Raw genomic sequence first — 23,845 nt, forward strand, 5'->3', positions numbered from 1 at the left:
GGAGAGGGGACAGATGTTGATGATGTTGGGGAGAGGGACAGATGGTGATGATGTTGGGGGAGAGGGACAGATGGTGATGATGTTGGGGGAGAGGGACAGATGGTGATGATGTTGGGGAGAGGGACAGATGGTGATGATGTTGGGGAGAGGGACAGATGGTGATGATGTTGGGGGAGAGGGACAGATGGTGATGATGTTGGGGGAGAGGGACAGATGGTGATGATGTTGGGGGAGAGGGACAGATGGTGATGATGTTGGGGAGAGGGACAGATGGTGATGATGATGGGGAGAGGGACAGATGGTGATGATGTTGGGGAGAGGGACAGATGGTGATGATGTTGGGGGAGAGGGACAGATGGTGATGATGTTGGGGGAGAGGGACAGATGGTGATGATGTTGGGGGAGAGGGACAGATGGTGATGATGTTGGGGAGAGGGACAGATGGTGATGATGATGGGGGAGAGGGACAGATGGTGATGAATGTTGGGGAGAGGGACAGATGGTGATGATGTTGGGGGAGAGGGACAGATGGTGATGATGTTGGGGGAGAGGGACAGATGGTGATGATGTTGGGGAGAGGGACAGATGGTGATGATGTTGGGGGAGAGGGACAGATGGTGATGATGTTGGGGAGAGGGACAGATGGTGATGATGTTGGGGAGAGGGGACAGATGGTGATGATGTTGGGGAGAGGGACAGATGGTGATGATGTTGGGGGAGAGGGACAGATGGTGATGTTGGGGAGAGGGACAGATGGTGATGATGCTGGGGGAGAGGGACAGATGGTGATGATGTTGGGGGAGAGGGACAGATGGTGATGATGTTGGGGAGAGGGACAGATGGTGATGATGTTGGGGAGAGGGACAGATGGTGATGATGTTGGGGAGAGGGACAGATGGTGATGATGTTGGGGAGAGGGACAGATGGTGATGATGTTGGGGGAGAGGGACAGATGGTGATGATGTTGGGGAGAGGTACAGATGGTGATGATGTTGGGGGAGAGGGACAGATGGTGATGATGTTGGGGGAGAGGGACAGATGGTGATGATGTTGGGGGAGAGGGACAGATGGTGATGATGTTGGGGAGAGGGACAGATGGTGATGATGCTGGGGGAGAGGGACAGATGGTGATGATGTTGGGGGAGAGGGACAGATGGTGATGATGTTGGGGAGAGGGACAGATGGTGATGATGTTGGGGAGAGGGACAGATGGTGATGATGGGGAGAGGGACAGATGGTGATGATGTTGAGGAAGGGACAGATGGTGATGATGATGGGGAGAGGGACAGATGGTGATGATGTTGGGGGAGAGGGACAGATGGTGATGATGTTGGGGAGAGGGACAGATGGTGATGATGTTGGGGAGAGGGACAGATGGTGATGATGTTGGGGAGAGGGACAGATGGTGATGATGTTGGGGGAGAGGGACAGATGGTTATGATGTTGGGGAGAGGGACAGATGGTGATGATGTTGGGGAGAGGGACAGATGGTGATGATGTTGGGGGAGAGGGACAGATGGTGATGATGTTGGGGGAGAGGGACAGATGGTGATGATGTTGGGGAGAGGGACAGATGGTGATGATGTTGGAGGGAGAGGGACAGATGGTGATGATGTTGGAGGAGAGGGACAGATGGTGATGATGTTGGGGGAGAGGGACAGATGGTTATGATGTTGGGGAGAGGGACAGATGGTGATGATGTTGGGGGAGAGGGACAGATGGTGATGATGTTGAGGGAGAGGGACAGATGGTGATGATGATGGGGGAGAGGGACAGATGGTGATGATGTTGGGGAGAGGGACAGATAGTGATGATGTTGGGGGAGAGGGACAGATGGTGATGATGATGGGGAGAGGGACAGATGGTGATGATGTTGAGGAGAGGGACAGATGGTGATGATGATGGGGGAGAGGGACAGATGGTGATGATGTTGGGGAGAGGGACAGATGGTGATGATGTTGGGGAGAGGGACAGATGGTGATGATGTTGAGGAGAGGGACAGATGGAGATGATGATGGGGGAGAGGGACAGATGGTGATGATGTTGGGGAGAGGGACAGATGGTGATGATGTTGGGGAGAGGGACAGATGGTGATGATGTTGGGGAGAGGGACAGATGGTGATGATGTTGGGGGAGAGGGACAGATGGTGATGATGTTGGGGGAGAGGGACAGATGGTGACGATGTTGGGGAGAGGGACAGATGGTGATGATGTTGGGGGAGAGGGACAGATGGTGATGATGGGGGAGAGGGGACAGATGGTGATGTTGGGGGAGAGGGACAGATGGTGATGATGTTGGGGGAGAGGGACAGATGGTGATGATGTTGGGGAGAGGGACAGATGGTGATGATGATGGGGAGAGGGACAGATGGTGATGATGTTGGGGGAGAGGGACAGATGGTGATGATGTTGGGGGAGAGGGACAGATGGTGATGATGTTGGGGGGAGAGGGACAGATGGTGATAATGTTGGGGGAGAGGGGACAGATGGTGATGATGTTGGGGGAGAGGGACAGATGGTGATGATGATGGGGAGAGGGACAGATGGTGATGATGTTGGGGAGAGGGACAGATGATGATGATGTTGGGGGAGAGGGACAGATGATGATGATGATGGGGAGAGGGACAGATGGTGATGATGTTGAGGGAGAGGGACAGATGGTGATGATGTTGGGGGAGAGGGACAGATGGTGATGATGTTGGGGAGAGGGACAGATGGTGATGATGTTGGGGAGAGGGACAGATGGTGATGATGTTGGGGGAGAGGGACAGATGGTGATGATGATGGGGAGAGGGACAGATGGTGATGATGTCGGGGGAGAGGGACAGATGGTGATGATGTTGGGGGAGAGGGACAGATGGTGATGATGTTGGGGGAGAGGGACAGATGGTGATGATGTTGGGGGAGAGGGGCAGATGGTGATGATGTTGGGGAGAGGGACAGATGGTGATGATGTTGGGGGAGAGGGACAGATGGTGATGATGTTGGGGAGAGGGACAGATGGTGATGATGTTGGGGGAGAGGGACAGATGGTGATGATGGGGAGAGGGACAGATGGTGATGATGTTGGGGGAGAGGGACAGATGGTGATGATGTTGGGGGAGAGGGACAGATGGTGATGATGTTGGGGGAGAGGGACAGATGGTGATGATGTTGGGGAGAGGGACAGATGGTGATGATGTTGGGGGAGAGGGACAGATGGTGATGATGTTGGGGGAGAGGGACAGATGGTGATGATGTTGGGGAGAGGGACAGATGGTGATGATGAGGAGAAGGACAGATGGTGATGATGTTGGGGGAGAGGGACAGATGGTGATGATGTTGGGGGAGAGGGACAGATGGTGATGATGTTGGGGGAGAGGGACAGATGGTGATGATGTTGGGGGAGAGGGACAGATGGTGATGATGTTGGGGGAGAGGGACAGATGGTGATGATGTTGGGGAGAGGGACAGATGGTGATGATGTTGGGGAGAGGGACAGATGGTGATGATGTTGGGGGAGAGGGACAGATGGTGATGATGTTAGGGGAGAGGGACAGATGGTGATGATGTTGGGGGAGAGGGACAGATGGTGATGATGTTGGGGGAGAGGGACAGATGGTGATGATGGGGGAGAGGGACAGATGGTGATGATGTTGGGGAGAGGGACAGATGGTGATGATGATGGGGAGAAGGACAGATGGTGATGATGTTGAGGAGAGGGACAGATGGTGATGATGTTGGGGGAGAGGGACAGATGGAGATGATGTTGGGGAGAAGGACAGATGGTGATGATGTTGGGGGAGAGGGACAGATGGTGATGATGGGGGAGAGGGACAGATGGAGATGATGTTGGGGAGAGGGACAGATGGTGATGATGTTGGGGGAGAGGGACAGATGATGATGATGATGGGGAGAGGGACAGATGGTGATGATGTTGGGGAGAGGGACAGATGGTGATGATGGGGGAGAGGGACAGATGATGATGATGATGGGGAGAGGGACAGATGGTGATGATGTTGGGGAGAGGGACAGATGGAGATGATGTTGGGGGAGAGGGACAGATGGTGATGATGGGGGAGAGGGACAGATGGAGATGATGTTGGGGAGAGGGACAGATGGTGATGATGTTGGGGGAGAGGGACAGATGGTGATGATGGGGGAGAGGGACAGATGGTGATGATGTTGCGGACCATTGCTCTCCGTGCTGTCAGTGGGGTGATGTGTTTTTCAGTGCCTGGTGGCTGGAGCCCCTGGACCCTGTGGTCGGAGTGCAGCACACCGTGTAACTCCGGAGTTCAGACCAGGAATCGAAGCTGCACCAATCCACTGGCCAATCACGGAGGGGCCACGTGTCTCGGACCCCATATCCAATCCCGCGACTGCAACACGCAGCCATGTGACTGTAGGTATCCAATCAGCGTCCAGCGTATGATACGCACCCATGTGACATTTCCTTGGCGCTTTTCATCATTTCTCGCCCTCCCAGTGATCCCCTCAGTCCCACTCCCCACTCTGTGACAGAGTGATCCCCTCAGTCCCACTCCCCGCTCTGTGACAGAGTGATCCCCTCAGTCCCACTCCCCGCTCTGTGACAGAGTGATCCCCTCAGTCCCACTCCCCGCTCTGTGACAGAGTGATCCCCTCAGTCCCACTCCCCGCTCTGTGACAGAGCGATCCCCTCAGTCCCACTCCCCGCTCTGTGACAGAGTGATCCCCTCAGTCCCACTCCCCGCTCTGTGACAGAGTGATCCCCTCAGTCCCACTCCCCGCTCTGTGACAGAGCGATCCCCTCAGTCCCACTCCCCGCTCTGTGACAGAGTGATTCCCTCAGTCCCACTCCCCGCTCTGTGACAGAGTGATCCCCTCAGTCCCACTCCCCGCTCTGTGACAGAGCGATCCCCTCAGTCCCACTCCCCGCTCTGTGACAGAGTGATTCCCTCAGTCCCACTCCCCGCTCTGTGACAGAGTGATCCCCTCAGTCCCACTCCCCGCTCTGTGACAGAGTGATCCCCTCAGTCCCACTCCCCGCTCTGTGACAGAGTGATCCCCTCAGTCCCACTCCCCGCTCTGTGACAGAGTGATCCCCTCAGTCCCACTCCCCGCTCTGTGACAGAGTGATCCCTTCAGTCCCACTCCCCGCTCTGTGACAGAGCGATCCCCTCAGTCCCACTCCCCGCTTGTGACAGAGTGATCCCCTCAGTCCCACTCCCTGCTCTGTGACAGAGTGATCCCCTCAGTCCCACTCCCCGCTCTGTGACAGAGTGATCCCCTCAGTCCCACTCCCCGCTCTGTGACAGAGTGATTCCCTCAGTCCCACTCCCCGCTCTGTGACAGAGTGATTCCCTCAGTCCCACTCCCCGCTCTGTGACAGAGTGATCCCCTCAGTCCCACTCCCCGCTCTGTGACAGAGTGATCCCCTCAGTCCCACTCCCCGCTCTGTGACAGAGTGATCCCCTCAGTCCCACTCCCCGCTCTGTGACAGAGTGATCCCCTCAGTCCCACTCCCCGCTCTGTGACAGAGTGATTCCCTCAGTCCCACTCCCCGCTCTGTGACAGAGTGATCCCCTCAGACCCACTCCCCGCTCTGTGACAGAGTGATCCCCTCAGTCCCACTCCCCGCTCTGTGACAGAGAGATCCCTTCAGTCCCACTCCTTTCCCCACAGCCCGGCACAGTTCCCCTCGCAGTATTTCCCCAGTTCCCGGTCACTATTGAATCTTTCAGGCAGCGCGTTCCCGATCACAACAACTCGCTGCCTGAACGTTTACTCCCCATCCCCCCTCCGGTTCTATCCCCAATTACCTTCAACCTGTGACCCCTGGTTACCGAGCCTCGGGGGCAATCCCCAATATCTCGGGTCCTCAGCCAAAATGTGGCGATGGTAATCCGCGGGATTCCTGGCAAAGTTACAGCAGCACCGAGCATCGCCACGGCAACATGTGTTGGGGGGTGTTATTGCCCCGGGGTGGGGGGGGGGTTTATTGCCCCGGGGTGGGGGGGGTGCGGTTATTGCCCCGGGGGCGGGTTATTGCCCCCGGGGGGGGGGGGTTATTGCCCCGGGGATGTTGGGGGTTATCGCCCCAGGAGTGGGAGGTTATTGCCCCGGAGTGGGGTGGTGGGGGGTTATTGCCCCGGGGGGGGTATTGCCCCGGGGGAGGGGTGATTGCCCCGGTGGGGGAAGGTTTTGCCCTGGGGGGGGGGGTTATTGACCCGGGGGGGTGGGGTCATTGCCCCGGGGGGGTGGGGTTATTGCCCCGGGGGGGGTGGGGTTATTGCCCCGGGGGGGTGGGGTTATTGCCCCGGGGGGGGTAGGGTTATTGCCCCGGGGAGGGTTTTGCCCCGGGGGGGGGTTATTGACCCTGGGGGGTTATTGACCGGGGGGGGGCGGTATTGCCCCGGGGGGGGGTTATTGCCCCGGGGGGGTGTTATTGCCCCGGGGGGGGGGGGGTTATTGCCCCGGGGGGGGTTATTGCCCCGGGGGGGTGGGTATTGCCCCGGAGGGGGGTATTGCCCCGGGGGGGGGTGATTGCCCCGGGGGGGGGGTTATTGCCCCGGGGGGGGGTTATTGCCCCGGGGGGGGGGGGGTATTGCCCCGGGGGGGGGGGGTATTGCCCCGGGGGGGGGGGGTATTGCCCCGGGGGGGGGTATTGCCCCGGGGGGGGGGTATTGCCCCGGGGGGGGTTGTTGCCCCGGGGGGGGGTTATTGCCCCGGGGGGGGTGATTGCCCCGGGGGGGGGGTATTGCCCCGGGGTGGGGTATTGCCCCGGGGGGGGTGATTGCCCCGGGGGGGGGTTATTGCCCCGGGGGGGTATTGTCCCGGGGGGGTGGGGTATTGCCCCGGGGGGGGGGTGATTGCCCCGGGGGTGGGGTATTGCCCCGGGGGGGGGTGATTGCCCCGGGGGGGGAGTGATTGCCCCGGGGGGGGGGTATTGCCCCGGGGGGGTATTGCCCCGGGGGGGGGTGATTGCCCCGGGGGGGTATTGCCCCGGGGGGGGGTTATTGCCCCGGGGGGGGTGATTGCCCCGGGGGGGGGGTGATTGCCCCGGGGGGGGGGTATTGCCCCGGGGGGGTTATTGCCCCGGGGGGGGGTTATTGCCCCGGGGGGGGTATTGCCCCGGGGGTTATTCCCGTACTGTAACTCTGCCACTGTCCTGTTACAGACTCCTGCCCCGGGGAGATGACCTATCGCACTGCGGACGACTGCCATCACTCGGGTGACCCGTGCCCTCGGGCCTGCCTGGACCTGACGGCCAGTGTGGAGTGTACCACACATTGTTACGATGGATGTTACTGCACAGAGGGACTCTTTCTCCAGAACGGCTCATGTGTCCCACAGCAGCAGTGTGGCTGTTACCACCAGGGACATTGGATCCAGCCTGGGGGCAGTCTTCAGCTGGACCCCTGCAACAACTGGTAGGTCCCACCTACAGACCCACCTTCCCAGCACACCAAGCAAGGGTTAGATACAGAGTAAAGCTCCCTCTACACTGTCCCATCAAACACTCCCAGGGCAGGTACAGGGGGTTAGATACAGAGTAAAGCTCCCTCTACACTGTCCCATCAAACACTCCCAGGGCAGGTACAGGGGGTTAGATACAGAGTAAAGCTCCCTCTACACTGTCCCATCAAACACTCCCAGGGCAGGTACAGGGGGTTAGATACAGAGTAAAGCTCCCTCTACACTGTCCCATCAAACACTCCCAGGGCAGGTACAGGGGGTTAGATACAGAGTAAAGCTCCCTCTACACTGTCCCATCAAACACTCCCAGGGCAGGTACAGGGGGTTAGATACAGAGTATCTGCGTGCTGACATTTGCCGTGGAGTCAATCCCATTACTTTTCAGTGTGGTGTTCTGTTTCAGCACCTGCCTGTTTGGAGAGTTGGTCTGTGGGAACGTCCCGTGTGCAGGTACTGAGCAAATAAACCCGTAATGTTCCAGAGTGTGACTGAGTGAGTGTAATATTACATAGTGTTAATACCCCTCTCCCTCCGACACCCCCCGACCCCCCGCCCTCCGACCCCCCCGCCCTCCGACACCCCCCGCCCCCCGACCCCCCGCCCCCCGACCCCCTCCCCACCCTCCGACCCCCTCCCCGCCCTCCGACCCCCCCACCCTCCGACCCCCCCGTGCCCTCCGACCCCTTGCCCCCACCTGACCCCACTCACCTTCACCTTCGCACCACTCTCACCTGTCATTAGTCCAGAATTGTTGGGTTTGGAATGTCTCGTGTGTTCCTGTGTTTCCGGCGTGTCCCTCTATCCCGCGTGTCCCTCTGTCCCGCGTGTCCTCTGTCCCGCGTGTCCCTCTGTCCCGCGTGTCCCTCTGTCCCTCTGTCCCGCGTGTCCCTCTGTCCCGCGTGTCCCTCTGTCCCGCGTGTCCTCTGTCCCGCGTGTCCCTCTGTCCCGCGTGTCCCTCTATCCCGCGTGTCCCGCTGTCCCGCGTGTCCCTCTGTCCCGCGTGTCCCTCTATCCCGCGTGTCCCTCTGTCCCGCGTGTCCCGCTATCCCGCGTGTCCCTCTGTCCCTCTGTCCCAAGTGTCCCGCGTGTCCCTCTATCCCGCGTGTCCTCTGTCCCGCGTGTCCCTCTATCCCGCGTGTCCCTCTGTGCCGCGTGTTCCCTCTGTCCCGCGTGTCCCTCTGTCCCGCGTGTCCCTCTGTCCCGCGTGTCCCTCTGTCCCGCGTGTCCCTCTGTCCCGCGTGTCCCTCTGTCCCGCGTGTCCCTCTGTCCCGCGTGTCCCTCTGTCCCGCGTGTCCCTCTGTCCCGCGTGTCCCGCTATCCCGCGTGTCCCTCTGTCCCGCGTGTCCCTCTGTCCCGCGTGTCCCTCTGTCCCGCGTGTCCCTCTGTCCCGCGTGTCCCTCTATCCCGCGTGTCCCTCTGTCCCGCGTGTCCCGCTATCCCGCGTGTCCCTCTATCCCGCGTGTCCCAAGTGTCCCGCGTGTCCCTCTGTGCCGCGTGTCTCTCTATCCCGCGTGTCCCTCTGTCCCGCGTGTCCCTCTGTCCCGCGTGTCCCTCTGTCCCGCGTGTCCCTCTGTCCCGCGTGTCCTCTATCCCGCCTTTCCCGTTGCAGTGGACTGTGCGTGGAGCCGATGGACACCCTGGAGCTCCTGCAGTAAGAGCTGCGACGTTGGATCTCGCCGGAGATTCCGATCTCCCACAGACCCCCCGGCGGCCTTCGGGGGCAGGGACTGCGAGGGGGCGACTGTGGAGTCCGAGTACTGCAGTCTGCTGCTCTGTCACGGTGAGTCCAACCCCAAGTACATCCTCCATCTCTCCGACTGTCAAACTGACCCGAGCCCAACACACACCACACCGACACACCAGATCCCAGCTCCCAACGGGGAGGGGCGAGGGAGGGAGGGAGGGAGGGGTGAGGGAGTGTGGTGGGAGGGAGGGAGGGAGGGGTGAGGGAGTGTGGTGGGAGGGAGGGAGGGAGGGAGGGGTGAGGGAGTGTGGTTAGAGGGAGGGTTGGAGGGGTGAGGGAGTGTGGTGGGAGGGAGGGAGGGAGGGGTGAGGGAGTGTGGTTAGAGGGAGGGAGGGAGGGGTGAGGGAGTGTGGTGGGAGGGAGGGTGGGAGGGGCGAGGGAGGGAGGGGGGGTGAGGGAGTGTGGTTAGAGGGAGGGAGGGAGGGGTGAGGGAGTGTGGTGGGAGGGAGGGTGGGAGGGGCGAGGAGGGAGGGGGGGTGAGGGAGTGTGGTTAGAGCGACGAGGAAGGGTGGGAGGGGCGAGGGAGGGAGGGAGGGGTGAGGGAGTGTGGTGGGAGGGGGGAGGGTGGTCAGAGGATGGAGGAGGGAGGGAGGGTGGGGGTTGGAGGGAGGGAGGGGTGAGGGAGGGAGGGATGGAGGTAGGGAGGGTGGGTGGTCAGAGGGAGGGAGGGAGGGAGGGTGGTCGGAGGGAGGGGTGAGGGAGGGAGGGTGGCCAGAGGGAGGGAGAGATGGAGGGTGGTCGGAGGATGGAGGGTGGGTCGGAGGGAGGGACGAGGGAGGGAGGGTGAGGGAGGGAGGGTGGAGAGGGAGGGAGGGAGGGTGGTCAGAGGGAGGGAGAGAGGGAGGGTGGTCGGAGGGATGGAGGGTGGTCGGAGGGAGGGGGGAGGGAGGGGTGAGGGAGGGAGGGTGGAGGGAGGGAGGGAGGATGGTCAGGGAGGGAGGGAGGGTGGTGGGAGGGAGTGGTGAGGGAGGGAGGGTGGTCAGAGGGAGGGAGGGAGGGAGGGTGGTCGGAGGGAGGGACGAGGGAGGGAGGGGTGAGGGAGGGGTGAGGGAGGGAGGGAGGGTGGTCGGATGAAGGGACGAGGGAGGGAGGGGTGAGGAAGGGGTGAGGGAGGGAGGGAGGGAGGTCGGAGGGAGGGTGGTCGGATGAAGGGACGAGGGAGGGAGGGGTGAGGGAGGGAGGGAGGGAGGTCGGAGGTCGGGTGGCCGGATGAAGGGACGAGGGAGGGAGGGGTGAGGGAGGGATGGAGGGATGGAGGGAGGGAGGGAGGGAGGGAGGGTGGGTGGTCGGAGGGAGGGTGGCCGGATGAAGGGACGAGGGAGGGAGGGGTGAGGGAGGGAGGTCGGAGGGAGGGTGGTCGGATGAAGGGACGAGGGAGGGAGGGGTGAGGGAGGGAGGGAGGGAGGGACGAGGGAGGGAGGGGTTTGGGAGGGAGGGAGGGACATGTGTGTTTGCGGAGAGGGTATGTTGAGTTGTCCGGCTGGCGGGGGCTGCACTCGCCTGGTCCAGACTGATCCGTCTAATCGTAGCCCGAGAATCTCCTGCTCCGGCTTCTCCTCTCGCCCCCCATCGTTACCTCTGCTGTCCCCCCAGGATCGAGCCTTGGCCCCTCCTATTTCTCATCTCCTCGATCAGTTAATAGTGTGAAGTGATACATTTTGGTCGGAAGAATGAGGAGAGGCAATATAAACTGAAGGGTACAATGCTAAAGGGGGTGCATGAACAGAGAGAGCTGGGGGTGTATGGGCACAGATCACTGAAGGGGGCAGGGCAGGCTGAGAAAGTGGTTATAGGATCCTGGACTTCATAAATAGAGGCACAGAGCACAAAACACAAGAACATCGGAAATAGGAGCAGGAGTCGGCCATTCGGCCCCTCGAGCCTGCTCCGCCATTTAATACCATCCTGGCTGATCCGATCATGGACTCAGCTCCACTTCCCCGCCCGCTCCCCATAACCCTTCACTCCCTTATCGGTTAACAAACTATCTCTGTCTTAAATATATTCAATGTCCCGGCCTCCACAGCTCTCTGAGGCAGAGAATTCCACAGATTTACAACCCCCTGAGAGAAGAAATTCCTCCTCATCTCAGTTTTAAATGGGCGGCCCCTTATTCTAAGACCATGCCCCCTAGTTCTAGTCTCCCCTATCAGTGGGAACATCCTCTCTGCATCCACCTTGTCAAGCCCCCTCATAATCTGATACGTTTCGATAAGATCATCTCTCATTCTTCTGAATTCCAATGAGTAGAGGCCCAACCTCCTCAACCTTTCCTCATAAGTCAACCCCTTCATCCCCAGAATCAACCGAGTGAACCTTCTCTGAACTGCCTCCAAAGCAAAGTATATCCTTTCGTAAATATAGAAACCAACACTGTACGCAGTACTCCAGGTGTGACCTCACCAATACCCTGTATAACTGGAGCAAGACTTCCCTGCTTTTATACTCCATCCCCTTTGCAATAAAGACCAAGATACCATTGGCCTTCCTGATCACTTGCTGTACCTGCATACTATCCTTTTGTGTTTCATGCACAAGTACCCCCAGGTCCCGCTGTACTGCAGCACTTTGCAAACTTTCTCCATTTAAATAATAACTTGCCCTTTGATTTTTTTTCCTGCTAAAGTGCATGATCTCACACTTTCCAACATTATACTCCATCTGACAAATTTTTGCCCACTCACTTAGCCTTTTGCAGGTTTTTTGTGTCCTCCTCACACATTGCTTTTCCTCTCATCTTTGTATCGTCAGCAAACTTGGCTACGTTACACTCAGTCCCTTCTTCCAAGTCATTAACATAGATTGTAAATAGTTGGGGTCCCAACACTGATCCCTGCGGCACCCCACTAGTTACTGGTTGCCAACCCGAGAATGAACCATTTATCCCGACTCTCTGTTTTCTGTTAGTTAGCCAATCCTCTATCCATGCTAATATATTACCCCAAACCCCGTGAACTTTTATCTTGTGCAGTAACCTTTTGTGTGGCACCTTGTCAAATGCCTTCTGGAAATCCAAATACACCACATCCACTTCATCCACCTTGTTTGTTACATCCTCAAAGAATTCCAGCAAATTTGTCAAACCTGACTTCCCCTTCATAAATCCATGCTGACTCTGTCTGACCGGCAGATATACCCATCATCATCATCATAGGAAGTCCCCTGTATCCAGGACGACTTATTTACACACCAAAAGGGATGAGTTCACAGGTGTTTCAATGAAGGACCTAATATTCCAGATCCTGAACTACATGTTGAAGGGTGGAAGATGCCTGTGGGTGGATTGTTTAACGTGGGGTGACCGTTGTACACCAGCCACCACACGGGCTTGACAGAGCTCGGTCTTGGTCCAGGGGCAAGGGTTAACCAGGACGACTGGAGACCTGCTCAAGTTATGCTAAACTTTATAAAACACTGGTTCAGCCCCAACTGGAGTATTGGGTCCAATTTTAGACTTGAGGAAGGATGTGAAGGCCTTAAAGAGGGAGCAGAGGGGTTTTACTCGAATGGTTCCAGGGATGAGGGACTTCAGTTACGTGGATAGACTGGAGAAGCTGGGGTTGTTCTCCTTGGAGCAGAGAATAAGAACATAAGAACATAAGAATTAGGAACAGGAGTAGGCCATCTAGCCCCTCGAGCCTGCTCCACCATTCAACAAGATCATGGCTGATCTGGCCGTGGACTCAGCTCCACTTACCCGCCCGCTCCCCGTAACCCTTAATTCCCTTATTGGTTAAAAATCTATCTATCTGTGTCTTGAATACATTCAATGAGCTAGCCTCAACTGCTTCCTTGGGCAGAGAATTCCACAGATTCACAACCCTCTGGGAGAAGAAATTCCTTCTCAACTCGGTTTTAAATTGGCTCCCCCGTATTTTGAGGTTGTGCCCCTAGTTCTAGTCTCCCCGACCAGTGGAAACAACCTCTCTGCCTCTATCTTGTCTATCCCTTTCATTATTTTAAATGTTTCTATAAGATCACCCCTCATCCTTCTGAACTCCAACGAGTAAAGACCCAGTCTACTCAATCTACCATCATAAGGTAACCCCCTCATCTCCGGAATCAGCCTAGTGAATCGTCTCTGTACCCCCTCCAAAGCCAGTGTATACTTCCTTAAGTAAGGTGAACAAAATTGCACGCAGTACTCCAGGTGCGGCCTCACCAATACCCTGTACAGTTGCAGCAGGACCTCCCTGCTTTTGTACTCCATCCCTCTCGCAATGAAGGCCAACATTCCATTCGCCTTCCTGATTACCTGCTGCACCTGCAAACTAACTTTTTGGAATTCATGCACAAGGACCCCCAGGTCCCTCTGCACCGCAGCATGTTGTAATTTCTCCCCATTCAAATAATATTCCCTTTTACTGTTTTTTTCCCCCAAGGTGGATGACCTCACATTTTCCGACATTGTATTCCATCTGCCAAACCTTAGCCCATTCCCTTAACCTATCTAAATCTCTTTGCAGCCTCTCTGTGTCCTCTACACAACCCGCTTTCCCACTAATCTTTGTGTCATCTGCAAATTTTGTTACACTACACTGTCCCCTCTTCCAGGTCATCTATGTATATTGTAAACAGTTGTGGTCCCAGCACCGATCCCTGTGGCACACCACTAACCACCGATTTCCAACCCGAAAAGCACCCATTTATCCCGACTCTCTGCTTTCTGTTAGCCAGCCAATTCTCTATCCATGCTAATACATTTCCTCTGACTCCGCGTACCTTTATCTTCTGCAGTAACCTTTTGTGTGGCACCTTATCGAATGCCTTTTGAAAATCTAAATACACCACATCCATCGGTACACCTCTATCCACCATGCTCATTATATCCTCAAAGAATTCCAGTAAATTAGTTAAACATGATTTCCCCTTCATGAATCCATGCTGCGTCTGCTTGATTGCACTATTCCCATCTAGATGTCCCGCTATTTCTTCCTTAATGATAGCTTCAAGCATTTTCCCCACTACAGATGTTAAACTAACCAGCCTATAGTTACCTGCCTTTTTTTTGCCCCCTTTTTTAAACAGAGGTGTTACATTAGCTGCTTTCCAATCCGCTGGTACCTCCCCAGATTCCTGTGAATTTTGGTAGATTATAACGAATGCATCTGCTATAACTTCCGCCATCTCTTTTAATACCCTGGGATGCATTTCATCAGGACCAGGGGACTTGTCTACCTTGAGTCCCATTAGCCTGTCCAGCACTACCCCTCTAGTGATAGTGATTGTCTCAAGGTCCTCCCTTCCCACATTCCTGTGACCAGCAATTTCTGGCATGGTTTTTGTGTCTTCCACTGTGAAGACCGAAGCAAAATAATTGTTTAAGGTCTCAGCCATTTCCACATTTCCCATTATTAAATCCCCCTTCTCATCTTCTAAGGGACCAACATTTACTTTAGTTACTCTTTTCCGTTTTATATATCTGTAAAAGCTTTTACTATCCGTTTTTATGTTTTGCGCAAGTTTACTTTCGTAATCTATCTTTCCTTTCTTTATTGCTTTCTTTGTCATTCTTTGCTGTCGTTTAAAATTTTCCCAATCTTCTAGTTTCCCACTAACCTTGGCCACCTTATACGCATTGGTTTTTAATTTGATACTCTCCTTTATTTCCTTGGTTATCCACGGCTGGTTATCCCTTCTCTTACCGCCCTTCTTTTTCACTGGAATATATTTTTGTTGAGCACTGTGAAAGAGCTCCTTAAAAGTCCTCCACTGTTCCTCAATTGTGCCACCGTTTAGTCTGTGTTTCCAGTCTACTTTAGCCAACTCTGCCCTCATCCCACTATAGTCCCCTTTGTTTAAGCATAGTACGCTCGTTTGATACACTACTTCCTCACCCTCAATCTGTATTACAAATTCAACCATACTGTGATCACTCATTCCGAGAGGATCTTTTACTAGGAGATCGTTTATTATTCCCATCTCATTACACAGGACCAGATCTAAGATAGCTTGCTCCCTTGTAGGTTCTGTAACATACTGTTCTAAGAAACAATCCCGTATGCATTCTATGAATTCCTCCTCCAGGCTACCCCGTGCGATTTGATTTGACCAATCGATATGTAGGTTAAAATCCCCCATGATTACTGCCGTTCCTTTTTCACATGCCTCCATTATTCCCTTGATTATTGCCCGCCCCACCATGAAGTTATTATTTGGGGGCCTATAAACTATGCCCACCAGTGACTTTTTCCCCTTACTATCTCTAATCTCCACCCACAATTATTCAACATTTTGTTCATTAGAGCCAATATCGTCTCTCACAACTGCCCTGATATCATTCTTTATTAACAGAGCTACCCCACCTCCTTTCCCTTCTTGTCTATCCTTCCGAATTGTCAGATACCCCTGTATGTTTAATTCCCAGTCTTGGCCACCCTGCAACCACGTTTCTGTAATGGCCACCAAATCATACCCATTTGTAATGATTTGTGCCGTCAACTCATTTACTTTATTTCGAATGCTGCGTGCGTTTAGGTAGAGTGTTTTAATACTAGTCTTTAAACCATGATTTTTAGTTTTGACCCCTCCTGCAGCCCCTTTATATTCAGTGGCCCTTTTTGGTTGAGAGGAGATTTGATCGAGGTGTTCAAAATCATGAGAGGTCTGGACAGAGGTCGAGAGAGACTGTTCCCATTGGTGGAAGGTCGGGAACCAGAGGACACAGATTTAAGGCGATTGGCAGAAGAACCAAAGGCGACATGAGGGAAAACGTGTTTACGCAGCGAGTGGTTAGGATCTGGAATGTGCTGCCTGAGAGGGTGCTGGAGGCAGACTCAATCGTGGCTTTCAAAAGGGAGTTGGATAAATACCTGCAGGAAATGTATTTGCAGGGCTACAGGGAAAGGGTGGGGGAGGGGGACTGGCTGAGGTGCTCTTGCAGAGAGCCGGCACGGGCTCGATGGGCCGAATGGCCTCCTGTGCTCTAACCATTCTCTGATCCTTTGATTTCAATGTTGCCCCTCAGCGACATCATCTGGGAACACGGAGTCAGTTTCCACATGTACGCTGAGACACCCAGCTCTCCCTCACCCCCGCTTCTCTCCACCCCTCCACGGGTCGCTAAATTGTCAGCCGGATTGTCCGGCACCCAGTTCTGGATGGGCAGAAATTTCCTGATAATTATTGCAAGCTATAATTCCGTTCCCTGGCCACTGACTCCATCCCTCTCCCCAACTTCTGTCTGAGCTGAACCACACTGTTCCCAACCTCGGGGTCACATTTCACCCTGAAATGAGCTTCCAACCACAGATCCACCTCTGTAACATCTATTTCCACCTCTGTAACATCGCCTGTCTCCACTTCCCGCCTCAGCTCATCCGCTGCTGAAGCCCTCATCCCTGCCTCTGTTACCTCCAGACTTGACTATTCCAACGCACTCCTGGCTGGCCTCCCACATTCTACCCGACGTAAACTAGAGGTGATCCAAAACACGGCTGTCCCCGTGTCCTAACTCGCACCGAGTCCCGCTCACCCATCACTCCCTGTGCTCACTGACCCATCACCCCCTGTGCTCACTGACCCCGTGTCCTAACTCACACCCAGTCCCACTCACCCATCACCCCCTGTGCCCCGTGTCCTAACTCGCACCGAGTCCCACTCACCCATCACCCCCTGTGCTCACTGCCCCGTGTCCTAACTCGCACCGAGTCCCACTCACCCATCACCCCCTGTGCTCACTGACCCATCACCCCCTGTGCTCACTGCCCCATCACCCCCTGTGCTCACTGCCCCATGTCCTAACACGCACCCAGTCCCGCTCACCCATCACCCCCTGTGCTCACTGACCCATCACCCCCTGTGCTCAGTGCCCCATGTCCTAACTCGCACCCAGTCCCACTCACCCATCACCCCCTGTGCTCACTGACCCATCACCCCCTGTGCTCACTGCCCCATGTCCTAACTCACACCCAGTCCCACTCACCCATCACCCCCTGTGCCCCGTGTCCTAACTCACACCCAGTCCCGCTCACCCATCACCCCCTGTGCTCACTGACCCGTGTCCTAACTCGCACCGAGTCCCACTCACCCATCACCCCCTGTGCTCACTGACCCGTGTCCTAACTCACCCCCTGTGCTCACTGACCCATCACCCCCTGTGCTCACTGCCCCGTGTCCTAACTCACACCGAGTCCCGCTCACCCATCACCCCCTGTGCTCACTGCCCCATCACCCCCTGTGCTCACTGCCCCATGTCCTAACTCGCACCGAGTCCCGCTCACCCATCACCCCCTGTGCTCACTGACCCGTGTCCTAACTCGCACCGAGTCCCACTCACCCATCACCCCCTGTGCTCACTGACCCGTGTCCTAACTCACCCCCTGTGCTCACTGCCCCGTGTCCTAACTCACACCGAGTCCCGCTCACCCATCACCCCCTGTGCTCACTGACCCATCACCCCCTGTGCTCACTGCCCCATCACCCCCTGTGCTCACTGCCCCATGTCCTAACACGCACCCAGTCCCGCTCACCCATCACCCCCTGTGCTCACTGCCCCGTGTCCTAACTCACACCCAGTCCCACTCACCCATCACCCCCTGTGCTCACTGCCCCGTGTCCTAACTCGCAACGTCCCACTCACCCATCACCCCCTGTGCTCACTGACCCCGTGTCCTAACTCGCACCCAGTCCCGCTCACCCATCACCCCCTGTGCTCACTGACCCATCACCCCCTGTGCTCAGTGCCCCATGTCCTAACTCACACCCAGTCCCACTCACCCATCACCCCCTGTGCTCACTGCCCCATGTCCTAACTCGCACCCAGTCCCGCTCACCCATCACCCCCTGTGCTCACTGACCCATCACCCCCTGTGCTCACTGACCCGTGTCCTAACTCACACCCAGTCCCACTCACCCATCACCCCCTGTGCTCACTGCCCCGTGTCCTAACTCGCACCCAGTCCCACTCACCCATCACCCCCTGTGCTCACTGACCCGTGCCCTAACTCACACCGAGTCCCACTCACCCATCACCCCCTGTGCTCACTGACCCATCACCCCCTGTGCTCACTGCCCCATGTCCTAACTTGCACCGAGTCCCGCTCACCCATCACCCCCTGTGCTCACTGACCCATCACCCCCTGTGCCCACTGCCCCATGTCCTAACACGCACCCAGTCCCACTCACCCATCACCCCCTGTGCTCACTGCCCAATCACCCCCTGTGCTCACTGCCCCATCACCCCCTGTGCTCACTGCCCCGTGTCCTAACTCGCACCGAGTCCCGCTCACCCATCACCCCCTGTGCTCACTGCCCCATCACCCCCTGTGCTCACTGCCCCATCACCCTCTGTGCTCACTGCCCCATGTCCTAACTCGCACCCAGTCCCACTCACCCATCACCCCCTGTGCTCACTGACCCATCACCCCCTGTGCTCACTGACCCCGTGTCCTAACTCACACCCAGTCCCACTCACCCATCACCCCCTCTGCTCACTGCCCCATGTCCTAACTCACACCCAGTCCCACTCACCCATCACCCCCTGTGCTCACTGCCCCATGTCCGAACTCGCACCCAGTCCCACTCACCCATCACCCCCTGTGCTCACTGACCCGTGTCCTAACTCGCACCCAGTCCCGCTCACCCATCACCCCCTGTGCCCCGTGTCCTAACTCACACCCAGTCCCGCTCACCCATCACCCCCTGTGCTCACTGACCCATCACCCCCTCTGCTCACTGCCCCATGTCCTAACTCACACCCAGTCCCACTCACCCATCACCCCCTGTGCTCACTGCCCCATGTCCGAACTCGCACCCAGTCCCACTCACCCATCACCCCCTGTGCTCACTGACCCGTGTCCTAACTCGCACCCAGTCCCGCTCACCCATCACCCCCTGTGCCCCATGTCCTAACTCACACCCAGTCCCACTCACCCATCACCCCCTGTGCTCACTGCCCCCGTGTCCTAACTCGCACCGAGTCCCACTCACCCATCACCCCCTGTGCTCACTGACCCGTGTCCTAACTCACACCCAGCCCCACTCACCCATCACCCCCTGTGCTCACTGACCCGTGTCCTAACTCACACCCAGTCCCACTCACCCATCACCCCCTGTGCCCCGTGTCCTAACTCACACCCAGTCCCACTCACCCATCACCCCCTGTGCTCACTGACCTACATTGGCTCCTGGTTAAGCAATGCCTCAATTTCAAAATTCTCATCCTTGTTTACAAATCCCTCCATGGCCCTCTCCCCTCCCTCTCTCTGTAATCTCCTCCGGCCCCACAACCATCCCCCCTCCTCTCCCCCCTCCCCCCGAGATGTCTGCGCTCCTCAAATTCTGCCCTCCTGACCATCCCTGATTATAATCGCTCCACCATCAGTGGCCGCGCCTTCTGTTGCCTGGGCCCCAAGCTCTGGAACTCCCTCCCTAAACCTCTCCACCTCTCTACCTCTCTCTCCTCCTTTAAGACACTCCTGAAAAGCTCCCTCTCTGACCCAGCTTTTAATGGCCTGGTCCCATCACCTCCTGATGTTGTTTGGATAATCGCCCGTGTGACGGGCCTTGGGAGGTTTTGGTATTAAAGGCGCTATATAAATGCAAGTTGTTGGTGTTGAGAGTTGTGGTGAGAAGGAGAGACAATATAAACTCAATGGGCCATTTAGCGGGGAGCAGGACCAGAGTGACCCGGGGGGACACACACAAATCTCTGAGAATGACAGGACAGATTGAGGAGGCATTTGTGATCCTGGGCTTTATAACTAGAGGCAGAGAGTACACGAGCACGGAGTTATACTGAGCCTGTATAAAACAGAGGATTGTGGCCTATTCAGGGAGGATGTCGAGGCCTTGGAGAGGGTGGGAGGGGATTGACCAGGATAGGGTTTTGATGGAGTAAATAAGGAGTGGCAGGAGGGCCGGTAACCAGAGGGCCGGTAATCGGTAACCAGAGGGCCGGTAACCAGAGGCTCGTTAATGGGTAACCAGAGGGCCGGTAACCAGAGGGCCGGTAATCGGTAACCAGAGGGCGGGTAACCAGAGGGCCGGTAATCGGTAACCAAAGGGCGGGTAACCAGAGGCTCAGTAATCGGTAACCAGAGGGCCGGTAATCGATAACCAGAGGGCCGGTAACCAGAGGGCCGGTAATCGATAGCCAGAGGGCCGGTAATCGATAGCCAGAGGGCCGGTAATCGGTAACCAGAGGGCCGGTAATCGATAACCAGAGGGCCGGTAATCGGTAACCAGAGGGCGGGTAACCAGAGGGCCGGTAATCAGTAACCAAAGGGCGGGTAACCAGAGGCTCAGTAATCGGTAACCAGAGGGCCGGTAATCGATAACCAGAGGGCCGGTAACCAGAGGGCCGGTAATCGGTAACCAGAGGGCAGATAACCAGAGGGTCGGTAACCAGGGGGCCGGTAATCGATAACCAGAGGGCGGGTAACTCGAGGCTCGGTAATCGGTAACCAGAGGGCGGGTAACCAGAGGCTCGGTAATCGGTAACCAAAGGGTGGGTAACCAGAGGGCCAGTAATCGGTAACCAGAGGGCCGGTAATCGATAACCAGAGGGCCGGTAACCAAAGGGCGGGTAACCAGAGGGCCAGTAATCGGTAACCAGAGGGCAGATAACCAGAGGGCCGGTAATCGGTAACCAGAGGGCCGGTAATCGATAACCAGAGGGCGGGTAACCAGAGGGCGGGTAACCAGAGGGCCGGTAATCGGTAACCAGAGGGCGGATAACCAGAGGGCCGATAATCGATAACCAGAGGGCTGGTAATCGGTAACCAGAGGGCGGGTAACCAGAGAGCCGGTAATCGATAACCAGAGGGCGGGTAACCAGAGGGCGGGTAACCAGAGGGCCGGTAACCGGTAACCAGAGGGCCGGTAATCGGTAACCAGAGGGCGGATAACCAGAGGGCCGATAATCGATAACCAGAGGGCTGGTAATCGGTAACCAGAGGGCGGGTAACCAGAGGCTCAGTAATCGGTAACCAGAGGCTCGGTAATCGGTAACCAGAGGGCGGGTAACTCTAGGCTCGGCAATCGGTAACCAGAGGGCGGGTAATCAGAGGCTCGGTAATCGGTAACCAAAGGGTGGGTAACCAGAGGGCCAGTAATCGGTAACCAGAGGGCCAGTAATCGATAACCAGAGGGCCGGTAACCAAAGGGCGGGTAACCAGAGGGCCGGTAATCGATAACCAGAGGGTCGGTTAATCAGTAATCAGAGGGCTGGTATTCGGTAATCAGAGGGCTGGTAATCGGTAACCAGAGAGCGGGTAACCAGAGAGCCGGTAATCGGTAACCAGAGGGCCGGTAATCGGTAACCAGAGGGCCGGTAACCAGAGGGCCGGTAATCGGTAACCAGAGGGCCGGTAATTGATAACCAGAGGGTGGGTAACCAGAGGGCCGGTAATCGGTAACCAGAGGGCCGGTAATCGGTAACCAGAGGGCTGGTAACCAGAGGGCCGGTAACCAGAGGACACAGATTGAAGGTCAGAGGGGAGATGAGGAAAAGGTTACCTACGCGGTGAGTTGTGATCTGGAGTGTGTTGCCTGGAAATTGATTCAATAATAATTTTCAAAAGCGAATGAGAGATATGTGAATGTGAAATATTTGCAGGGCTGTGGGGAAAGTGTCTGGGAGTGGGACTGATGGGGATCGCTCTGTCACAGAGCCAGCACAGGAACCATGGGCCCAATGACCTCGCTCTGTACCGTCTGGAGACAGTGTGGGAGGGATTGAGGGTGTTGGGTCATCCATCAACAAACGATGATGTGCTTTGGCCTAAGGAACGTTTGATGTGATTGCGAGAGTCTGCAGTTCAGGTCTGATTCTGCTTTAACCGTGTCTAGCTGGGGGAGGCCTAATGCTGGCTCTTGTTCTGCTTGTTTCCCAGAAGTGTGGAGCGACTGGGGTCCCTGGTCTGAGTGTTCAGTGTCTTGTGGAGGGGGTTTCAGGAATCGGACTCGAGGGAACAGTTCCACACAAAGCAGTCAGCTGATGAGCTGTGAGATGCAAGCATGTGGTAAGTGTGGTCCGTGTCCTGTCACTGAGAAACACATCGGTGAAACGTGTCCAACAAGACTGACACTGAGCAAAGTGTCGCTCCCGAACACATCGCCACCTGTTCTACATTAAAACACCCAACACACAGCCTGACCTCGACAGTCACCGGTATCAGAGAAAAAAATAATTCTCAGGGTGTAGGAGTCCCTGGCCAGGCCGGCATTTATTGCCCATCCCTAACTGCCCCTTGAGAAGGTGGTGGTGAGCCGCCTTCTTGAACCGCTGCAGTCCGTGTGGTGAAGGTGCTCCCACAGTGCTGTTAGGGAGGGAGTTCCAGGATTTTGATCCAGCGAAGATGAAGGAACGGCCGATATATTTCCAAGTCAGGATGGTGTGTGACTGGGAGGGGAACGTGGAGGTGATGGTGTTCCCATGGACCTGCTGCCCTTGTCCTTCTAGGTGGTAGAGGTCGCGGGTTTGGGAGGTGCTGCCGAAGAAGCCTTGGCAAGTTGCTGCAGTGCATCTTGTAGGTGGTGCACACTGCAGCCAGGGGGCGCCGGTGGTGGAGGGAGTGAGTGTTGGAGGTGGTGGAGGGAGTGAGTGTTGGAGGTGGTGGAGGGAGTGAGTGTTGGAGGTGGTGGAGGGAGTGAGTGTTGGAGGTGGTGGAGGGAGTGAGTGTTGGAGGTGGTGGAGGGAGTGAGTGTTGGAGGTGGTGGAGGGAGTGAGTGTTGGAGGTGGTGGAGGGAGTGAGTGTTGGAGGTGGTGGAGGGAGTGAGTGTTGGAGGTGGTGGAGGGAGTGAGTGTTGGAGGTGGTGGAGGGAGTGAGTGTTGGAGGTGGTGGAGGAGTGAGTGTTGGAGGTGGTGGAGGGAGTGAGTGTTGAAGGTGGTGGAGGAGGAGTGAGTGTTGAGGTGGTTGGTGGTGTGGAAGGAGTGAGGTGTTGGAGGTGGGGGAGGGGAGTGAGTGTTGGGAGGGAGTTAGTGTTTGGAGGTGGGGGAGGGGAGTGAGTGTTGGAGGTGGTGGGAGGGAGTGAGGCGTTGGAGGTGGTGGAGGGAGTGAGTGTTGGAGGTGGTGGGGGGAGTGAGCGTTGGAGGTGGTGGAGGGAGTGAGTGTTGGAGGTGGTGGAGGGAGTGAGTGTTGGAGGTGGTGGAGGGAGTGAGTGTTGGAGGTGGTGGAGGGAGTGAGTGTTGGAGGTGGTGGAGGGAGTGAGTGTTGGAGGTGGTGGAGGGAGTGAGTGTTGGAGGTGGTGGAGGAGTGAGTGTTGGAGGTGGTGGAGGGAGTGAGTGTTGGAGGTGGGGGAGGGGAGTGAGTGTTGGAGGTGGTGAGTGAGTGTGGGAGGTGGTGGAGGGGGTGTGGAGTGTTGGAGGTGGTGGAGGGAGTGAGTGTTGGAGGTGGTGAGGGTGGTTGGAGGTGGTGGAGGGAGTGAGTGTTGGAGGTGGTGGAGGGAGTGAAGTGTTGGAGGTGGTGGAGGGAGTGAGTGTTGGAGGTGGTGGGGGAGTGAGTGTTGGAGGTGGTGGAGGGAGTGAGTGTTGGAGGTGGGGAGGATGAGTGTGGAGTGGTGGAGGGAGTGAGTGTTGGAGGTGGGTGGAGGGAGGAGTGTTGGGAGGTGGTGGAGGGAGTGAGTGTTGGAGGTTGGTGGGAAGGGAGTGAGTGTTGGAGTGGTGGAGGGAGTGAGTGTTGGAGGTGGTGGAGGGAGTGAGTGTTGGAGGTGGTGGAG

General features: G+C 56.7%; 1 protein-coding gene across 1 annotated transcript; it reads left to right on the plus strand.

Annotated features, from left to right (window-relative positions):
• Positions 1-4,216: 4,216 nt before the first annotated feature.
• LOC139247672 (SCO-spondin-like) lies at positions 4,217-22,149 on the plus strand (the record flags this gene model as incomplete). Its single annotated transcript, XM_070871757.1, has 5 exons — positions 4,217-4,384; positions 7,142-7,394; positions 7,844-7,890; positions 9,050-9,220; positions 22,021-22,149. Coding segments are annotated over exons 2-5 (583 nt in total), but the record flags the coding sequence as incomplete, so codon positions are not given.
• Between the last annotated feature and the right edge of the window lie 1,696 nt (positions 22,150-23,845).

This window comes from Pristiophorus japonicus, unplaced genomic scaffold, assembly GCF_044704955.1.
Source record: "Pristiophorus japonicus isolate sPriJap1 unplaced genomic scaffold, sPriJap1.hap1 HAP1_SCAFFOLD_2796, whole genome shotgun sequence".
Lineage (NCBI taxonomy): Eukaryota > Metazoa > Chordata > Chondrichthyes > Pristiophoridae > Pristiophorus > Pristiophorus japonicus.